This window comes from Mercenaria mercenaria, unplaced genomic scaffold, assembly GCF_021730395.1.
Source record: "Mercenaria mercenaria strain notata unplaced genomic scaffold, MADL_Memer_1 contig_1718, whole genome shotgun sequence".
NCBI classification, from domain to species: domain Eukaryota; kingdom Metazoa; phylum Mollusca; class Bivalvia; order Venerida; family Veneridae; genus Mercenaria; species Mercenaria mercenaria.
Window position 1 is genome coordinate 26,045 of NW_026459719.1, and position 9,550 is coordinate 35,594.

At 34.2% G+C, this 9,550-nt stretch overlaps 1 protein-coding gene across 1 annotated transcript; it reads left to right on the forward strand.

The window, feature by feature from the left end:
- Positions 1–1,781: 1,781 nt before the first annotated feature.
- On the forward strand, positions 1,782–9,305 carry LOC128551804 (ras-related protein Rab-13-like). The gene is made up of 6 exons (XM_053532719.1): positions 1,782–1,946; positions 2,849–2,903; positions 5,875–6,026; positions 7,293–7,393; positions 7,637–7,756; positions 9,111–9,305. Exons 1-6 carry the CDS (start codon positions 1,814–1,816, stop codon positions 9,303–9,305), a joined length of 756 nt encoding a protein of 251 aa, XP_053388694.1. The 5' UTR covers positions 1,782–1,813.
- Positions 9,306–9,550: the final 245 nt, after the last annotated feature.

A 9,550-nucleotide genomic window follows, 5' to 3' on the forward strand; every position in this document is an offset into this window, starting at 1 on the left:
AGGTCACACTTTCATATCTATGTCAAACATTTTATGAAAAACCCCTTCTCGGAGGGGGTAACCACGCCCGTACCTATCCCGAGCATTTAGGGCTCTACCAAAATGATGTCTGCAATGAGATCGTTATGTGTCTCCGTCTTTTCTTGCGTCTAGACAAATGATATATTAGGATATGCCATCAAGACCAGAGGCCACCATTTCATACGTATATTTCTAAAATTTCCAAGAGAAAACCCCACGGCCACCCTTAAAGGAGAGGGTACGCTACCACCCCACCCCACCCCGTACTCGCTACCACCACCACCACATCCCCACCCTGTACTTACCGCCATTCGACGCTGAGGTCTTCGCCCTTAACCTCAGCCCCCATCTCCGTAAAACATTCTGCACTCGTACCTGTTAAAGCTCTTGTTTTAGTTCACTTGGTAGGAAAGATAATTTTGTATAGATTAATTCATTTTCCGTATAAAAAGAGAAAGTGGTTTCTTTGTCAGATGTTAGATTTATTTTACTAAGTTCTGAAGAAGAAAATCTGGAAAAAGTTTAGGTGTTAGTAAAATTTTCATATTGGACTTAACAAGTTGTTGCTGTATTGTTTTAGACCATAGTTGTTCGAGGTTCTTACATCAGAAATTGCAATTTTGGGGATATTTTTTAAAAGCTCCCGAAAGATGTATTTAGCCAATGATGTACATGCATATACATAAAATGTATACTTGAAATGATGCAGTAACGTATATTATGCAATGTATATAAAGTTTGCTAATTTATCAGTTATACATTAGTATGCTCGAACTATTTTTTTAATTAAACATATTCAGCTTTTAATAACCGGTCCCATTGGCATTATTTCACCCTACAAAAGTATAAACATGATAGTAACCTGCAAGATCGTGAAAGGCAAATTACTTTTAGAATTCACATATGATCGTGCCAATTTTAGAAAGTTTGAATTATACATTTTTTATACGTTCGTATAATCATGTATGTACAAATATATACATTAGACGACTTAACAAGGAAACTTGAGAACTGTACACAAAGGTATTTTAGATATATCCGGGTAACAAATTTTCATGTGCATGCGGTTATTTAACAAAAATATCATTCAAAGTTGGAAGATTAGTATCGCTTAAAAATTTGTATATCCTGAAATATGAATATCAGTATAGTGTGAACATTCTATCCATCCTCTTAGTTGCGCATTTTCACTAACGTTGCATGTTCGTTTCTATTTCGAAAATAGTAAAAATATTGTTTTTGAAGTACCAGGTGGAGTCTCATATAAATTAAAAGTTGTAATAAAAATGAAATTCTATACTTATTGCATGGAAATTCTCATACAGTAATCGGGAGCGCAGAAGTAGCAAGAATGATTTGAGGTCTGATAATGTCAAAATTGTTAAACACACCTTTCTAATGATTAATTTTTATGGTAGAAACAATAACCTTGTCTTTTGGTGTTTTTTTTCCCGTTATTTTGTTTGACAAAGAACTGATACTGTAATACCGTTATTATTAAAAGGTTATCATTATAACTGCAGAAATGACAGGGTTTTTTTTACCGAAACCAGAATTTGTGGTTTACAAGTGATACAGACTGTATTGTTACGATTAAATACAAGTTCTTGTTTGTGATGATAGTTGTGAAAAACCATAATGATTTTGTGAGAGTTTCTGTGCATAATCCCTTATCAGAGACAAACATTTATTTCAGATGCTACAGTTAAAACCCACACTTGATGGACCATGCTCGTTACCGCTTGCTTGGTACATTCTGGTGAAATTTGAATTAGTTTGAATTTTGTGTACCATGCCTTTAAGCGACGCAGATTGTGTGGCTACTTACAAAATTCTTATTCTCGGAGACTCTTCTGTCGGCAAAACTGCGTTACTGAGATGCTTAACTGGCCGAGAATTCCAAGACAGACAACTCCCAACCATTGGTAATATATATATAGCTTCTTTTCAGTCTTCCACATTTCAAAGATATTTAACTGATGAGTTTGTTAAGGGAAACCTTTCATTCAGCACACAGAAAATGAGGCCATGTGAACATATCTAAGTGTACAGATATAGGGTGTAAGAAAAGTTCGTTCCGGTTAAGCAAATGGCCATATTATTTTACTGAGATGTTAAAGAAAACAGAAAAGGTTCATACCAATGTTTTGGACTTTGTTTTACATCATAGTAGTTGAATTGGTATTGCAGAAATAATATTTTTTTTATTTTATTATTTTATTATACCAGATTTGTTGAGCGCCCTTTTCATATGAAATATACGTTCAAAGGCGCTTTACAATTAAAAACATGTGACATATCGCAGATATGTAGGAAAATCACAAACATGGTATATGCATAAGAAATTAGATCTGTCATAAGAAATTAACCAAGTGTCTTTATTATGTCAGCATTAATAAGATGAAAAACTATATATAAACTTTATATATACATTACTTGCAAATGTTTTTCATATACTGATTAACTTTTCCATTTGGACTAACTTTCTTTACTTTCTTTATAACAGTTATAAATATATAGTATCTCAATATCTTTTTCAAGCTGTTTCACTTTCGTTCAAATTACCATGAATGTACAATATTCATTTTAGATATATAAAAATACAGTTGAAGAAAATTTAATCCCATGCAAATACTTAATTTGTTAATTTTAGTTGCATAACTTAAATTTGGAGATTATAGGCATATATATGATTAGTATTAGTAAATTACTCTCAATGGTTGCCGAATCCGCTCCACATTGAATGTACAGAATTTGTCTTTAGATATATTGAAAAACATGGTGAAATGAAATTGTCTTAATGTCTGTTCCTCCATTTCTGCAACAGACTTTGTGAAAAAAAAGTTTGAGGTTGACGGTTGCACTGTTGAACTACAGATATGGTATTGTTGTTTTTTTTCCTTAAATCAAAATGTGTAACATTTTTGTTTATACAGATTGTTTCGTGCAACTGAAATATTCCATGTGTATTCAATTACTTTAGATATATGTATTAATTATTTGAGCTTTCATCGTAGATTCGCTTAAAGGTTAGTGATATTATCAAGTAAAAACATCTAATCGAAGACTGTTGATCGATGTACATACGTATGATATACATGTTAAGCACATGTAATTGGAGAATTACATGTGCATGGCTCCTTTGTCTGGAAAATGTCAGCAATGAATATAGTAAATGTTCCAATAATTGTATATGGGAGATACCATGTTTAGCTTTTCGGCGCAGTGGTGTGTAAGCTCATGACCTAAAATGACCTATGCCACGTGACTAAGATGGCAAATCAGACTGCTTGATAACCCATTATAGGTATTATTAGCTATACTGGTCCAGTGCCTAAATCCGGACATTTGATGGTTTCATGACGATAACTTTGCATTCCGAAACTGCACTTGTATCACATTTCAAATGTATAATTTTAGGTTCTTTATAAATCTCTATACAAAACAAAAAGTCGTATATTGCTGATTTCATTATAGAAAAAGTCATCCGAAGTGGACCAGTAAAAGCTGTCAAAATCGGCCTTCAGAGTGCTTAAATATTCGGACACTATTTCGGTATGTAATGCAACGAATCAGTGCACCAAAAAAAAATAACAATTAACCGACCTTTGTTTGAAACAAAGCAGTCACATTCAATCCAGTAAATGTATACAGACATCTCCGTTCGATCGAAGTTTTATTACCTGTTAATTACGTGATCATGAGTGGACTAGTTTCTAATTTAATGTGTAACTGCAAACTAATACGCAATAAAATCTATCTTAGCGAAAATTAATGTTATCCACTTTTCTATTCCACATGCAGATTTTGTTGCTGTCGTTATACTTTTGACGCAACTATGCACTATAATGACGCCGTGTCGATTTTATCTTATGAATTGCTTCCCTTGTCTGCATTTTCTTCTCAGAGTTTTGAGTTAATTATTTATAACAGAAATCGGTTAAATTTCTTAAATAAATACTGAGGGTAGTACAGAATGGTAAAAAATGTTTTTTGGTCAGTTTTGATCAACTAAGAAAAAGAGTCGTCTGAAACAGGCAGAATTGTTTTCTCATTAAATTAGTACCTCGCCGCACCTCAAACAACATGGGCGTGCGCTGTATGACGTCATCCCCACGACGCACAATTTTTACTTTTAGCGGTGCGGATATTTGAAGGTAATTTTCTCTGGAAATACTTACATTCACACACTGTTGTTGACAACTGGTCATTATGGCGTTCTTCTGCGTCGATCATGTTCATTCAGTAAAAAATCATGATCGTAAAGCGTTTTTTAACGGTGTCCGAATTATTAAGCACTGTCCGGATTTAGGCACTGGACCAGTATACGAAAGATTTATGCAACAGTGAAAGAATGTTCGGTTTTTTCACTCTGTGTCTTTTGTGCCTCTGAGTGAAATGACCTAGCGATCACCCTGAATGATACTGTTTACAGTTTAAAGTATGTGTCGGTCAGTATATTTAGCAAGTGTTTTGACATGTCTGAATAAACATAATAGTATGTTTAATAAATACAATATAAAACATCCAGGTGAATACTATTTTTATAAATTTACAGAAAGAGCTGTGCACGGTCGTATTACTAACTCCTTTTATATTATTGTATATTTATTAAAACACAAAAGAATGTTATATACTATCTTTAAAAATTACTATCCATAATTGACTAGAAGAAAAGTAGGGGCATTATACAAGCATAAATATGCACTTACCTGTAAAACTTAAAACAATTGAAAACTGCTTGCATAAAGAAAGATATGTAATATGTATACATTTCTAAAAATGCAGTAACTTATATCGATTCTGTCAAATTTATTGATTATTAGTTAAATGTATATTGTCCGTTGATGGCGCATTTAGCTCGCTTCAGTCCACTGGCACCAGATCGAAAGAAAATCCCTCTGTACATGATCGATATACCCTACCCCTAGGCATTCTATAAGAACCATGGTCATGAAGGGGGAAAATACACTACCCTTTTCATCGCACATTTCTCAATTAAAATGTGCGTTCGATAAATGTGTACTATGGATATTAAGCAAGCGAATTTATCTTCCATCGTGCACCAGTCACATTGTCTCAATGTCCCATAATGCAGAGATGCTCCACATATTTTTGCTTAAGTAAACGTATAGAAAAAAAACTTGCGGAACTCCCAATGAACATCCGGTCTAGAGGTTCACGACAGTGTGCACATGTTAAGCGAAATGTAAACAAACAAAAAACAGAATGCAATTATATTCACAGTTTTACGATAAGACTCGAAATGATGAATAAAATTTCATCTTGTTTTATGATTTTGAATTTGAAATCATACTTTGGTATACATCTATTCTGTTTATCTAATTCATTTTACACTTTTTATGTTGCATATAAACATTTTAAAGGTTTCACGTGTAGTTAAAAATGGGCGACTGACATAATTTTCACATCAGCCCAAACAGTGTGTGTCTGTAATCTAGACCGGAACTCACAGGGGAAGTTCAAGCAAGTTTTTTGTGTACCGTTGAAAAATCTATAAACTCCCCGTTGTTTTTCTAAGATAAAAGTATTGAAGAAATGGGACGGTACACAATGGAAGAAAAAATTTTCACTTGTTAAATATCAATAGTACACATTTATGAACTGCGATTTTTGGTATGAAATACGCTATTGAAATGGTTTTGTATAGTTCCCGTTCACGACCATGGTTCTTATGAATACCTAGGGGTAGGGTATAAACATGTACAGTGGCATTTATTTCTGGTCTGGTGCCAGTGCTTCAGTCGTGAACATTTTCGTGTAATGTCTCGAAATCAAATGTGATATATATTCTTACTGTATGTGCATCAAGAGTTTGTTTATATATTTCAGGGATACCGCAGGTCAGGAGAGGTTTCACTCGGTCAACAGGTGGGCAGTATCAGGGAGTAAAGGGGGGCGTTGTCAGGGGTTTTATGACGTCACGGATAAATCAAGTTTCTCTTTACCATACTGGCTGAGTAGTAGCGTTAATGACGTAATTTGTGTTTTATATGTTTTTCTTACTCTCATTTTGTTATGAGTGTAAGTTGTGGCCAAGTCGGATTTTTGTGTCTGAAAAACTAACTGTAAACACTATAATAGGTGTAATTCATTATTTAAAAATCACTTTTTATATTTCGCGCACAAAAATAACCTCAAACCCGATGTTATAAGAGGGGCCTCCGTGGCGAGTGGCTAAGGTCGCTGACTTCATATCACTTAACCCTCACCGATATGAGTTCGAGCCTCATCGCGGCTTTAAATTTTTTCATGTGAGGAAGCCATCCAGCTACGGAAGGTCGGTGGTTCTACCCGGGTCCCCCGGGCTCGTGATGAATAATACACGGAAGGCATCTGGGGTCTTCTTACCATAAAAAGCTGGAAGTCGCATATGACCTATAATTGTGTCGGTGCGACGTTAAACCAAACAAAGCAATGATGTTATAAGAAAATTTTGGGAAACACTATGTTTTATACTATGCACCGCGTTATATCAGAAAGCACTTTGCAATTCTTATATAGGAAGTCATTAAAAACAATATGACGATGGTTATCATAACTTAGATTGTAATGAGAAGTGGAAAAATCGAAAATGAATATCCCTTGCCAATGATAAACCCCATCACTGTTGTTTATACGGACGTGATTTTCACGTAATTTTAGCAAGGGTTGGTATTTAAAGATTAAAACTGCATTTATTTTTTTTGTTTGTCGAAAGGAATATGATGAAAATCAAGCATTATTTTTTTCTAAATAAAGAACGAAAACGCGTATATTATTTTGCTTGGCAACGCTTTCAGAATCATTTTTGTTATATCCTAATGAGCTTACCTCGTTGCTATGGAGTTTTGAAAGTTTTCATTTTATGTGCTGTTAAAAACTTGTATTCAGATCAATTGGTGTCGATAACGCAACTCGGTGTCAAATTTTTTTGAGCTAAATTTTTACAAAAAAACAAAATAATTGCATTGTAATGGTGTTAAAAACGCTCAGTCGTGTTCATTGCCAGTCGACTGCAAGAAAACACAGCAAGAAGGAGTGAATAATTATTTTCAAAGATTTAACTTTTCAATTAACCGCTTTTATTTTTAATGAAACGAAATGCCTTTACGAATGGATTAAAATACAGAACCTAAAGTCCTTGTGCCACATTCGTGAATGTCCCCCGTCAAAAGTTTTAGCTTGTAACGAATATTATGAAACACTTTTTATTTATTTGTTACATGATTTGTTTATTAAAACATGGTTGTTTTATTTCAGGAGGGTAGCGCAAACACATAACAAGTATGAAGTTGTACCAATTGTGTTAATTGGCAACAAGAGTGACCTTCAAACTGACAGGAAGATCAAAACCAAGGAAGGAAGGAAGGTAATGACTCGAAAGAATTCTACAGGTTTTAAAAATGTTACATTTACAAATATGTCCTGAATGCATGTCAATTGTTTGCAAGGTGTCGGAATCCTTGTTTTTGAAAGGTACAAACTACCTGTATGATTTGAAAGAAAGACGATATTCATGTACCGTACACAGTATACACCACTACTTATTAATACATTGGATCAGTCTCGGTGTACGTAGTTCACAATATAAATTATATAGTTTACATTACAGCTGGCTGAGAAAGAACTGACATCAGATTTCTATGAAACAAGTGCTAAAACTGGACAAAATGTGTTCAACGCATTCCACAAGTTGGCTTATTGTGTCACCGAAATATGCAATCCAAATGTGGTAAGCTAACGAACTTCTTATATGTCGTTTCTTTCCTTCCTTAATCTAAAACTTGTACGACGTAATATTCTAGAATAACCTGCAAAAACATGGAAACATGCATTTGATTATGTGATGCTTAAAGGGTGTTGCGCATTGCATTATCTCTTTATGAACAATGTCAAACCAAGTCTGCTTGCTTGGGGGCGTTCTTTGATTCCAAATGATCAGCTTATAGTTTTATGTGGACACATTGTGGCACATGAGTTAGTCTTGAGTTAGTTTTACATTCTTTTTTGTTCCTTTGTACCTTTCTTCAATCATCAAATCTACTTAATCTGACTCTGGGCTATTCATGTTGTATAACTTAAAGTACAGCCCCGTTTACGTTTGATACTTTTTATTTTCGTTCATATTACACTGATAATTCCAAAAATATGCAATAAAATATTAATAGTCAGCTGCTGGTTATAAACTAGTTTTGAGGACTGTAAGACTGTGCTTTTCGACATCAAGACCGCTAACTTAAAGGTCAAGGTCTCACTAGGAGGTCAAACGGCAACATAATTTCCCCGCCCCCTCCATTAGTCAACCATTCATCAGGAGATTTAAATATTACTTGGCAAACATGTTACCCATAATAAAATGACATGCCTTTCGCAACACCCAGACCCCAAGCCTAAAAGTAAAGGTCACACTTGGAAGTCAAAGGGTAGGTAAGTTTTTCCTGTCCGGTCTGTAACCTAACCATCTGCCAAGGAATTTTAATATTACTCGGCACAAAATTAAATTTCCATATAATGAGACAACGGGTCAGGTCGCACTTTGAGGTTAAATGTAAACATTTTTTCAAAGATTCTATGTCCTTTTTTGTCCAGTCAGTAACATTTTCATTCATGCATGGATAGTTAAATAACTTGGCATTAACATTCAACACAAAAAGCTGACGTGTCACATAGACGCAGAAAATGTTGGTGACTTTTCTTCAGATAGTTTTTCCTTTATAATATGACTATGTATTTCAATATATTTTTCTGTTTTCCAATGAATTTTAAATAACATGCAAATTTATTCTAAACCTTTTGCGTTTTAACAAGTTGTGTACATAGAACAATATTGTATAGACATCATTAACAGATGTGAGATCATTCGATTATGCTGCAGCTAAATAATATGTCCCCTTCCGGTAGGGGCCCATGTATTGCTTGGCAATCCTTCATTTACTTGTAAAACTAAAACCACTTTCATATCCAGACCTTTGCTATTGAATACAAATGTCGATTTTAAATTTTATAGTCATATTTATCTGATAAGTTTTAACATTAATTGCATCTGATATAAATGTCTGCATCATGTTTCTCTTGTTTTGATTTAGATGAAGAGCTACTATCCAAATATGATTAGGGAACAACCGTCTTTAGCAGTAACTGTACCCGAAACCAGAAACGTATCCTGTTGTCAAGCAAACATGACCAAAAACGTCGTAACAATCGAATGGCGAAATAATGTGTCAAAATCTGCAAATGATGTGAAAGAAAGAAGTGCTTTAAGTGGAAATCAAAGAAATTGAAATTAAAACTGGCATGTTGTTGTTCTTCATCATCGTAAATTTTCAAGGCAGTTTGGTGAAAGTACTTTAGGGGAAGAATTCAGGGATGAGCAGTGAACACGTGCATCACTTATTTTCATATCGAATTCTGATAAATCATATTGAAACGTTATGAAGTATGTTTAATTGCCAAAAATACTACATGTATTCAGGAAAAATCCGGCTGAACAAAATCTGATGACGAATTAAAGAAACCTAATACCATG

Bases quoted from the DNA above. Each gene is read 5' to 3' on its own strand.
- LOC128551804 (XM_053532719.1), top strand. From the start codon at position 1,814: ATGCCTTTAAGCGACGCAGATTGTGTGGCTACTTACAAAATTCTTATT. The intron at 2,904-5,874 runs GTATTGTTGTTT...TATATATTTCAG, and splicing joins ACTGTTGAACTACAGATATG to GGATACCGCAGGTCAGGAGA. The intron at 7,757-9,110 runs GTAAGCTAACGA...GTTTTGATTTAG, and splicing joins AAATATGCAATCCAAATGTG to ATGAAGAGCTACTATCCAAA.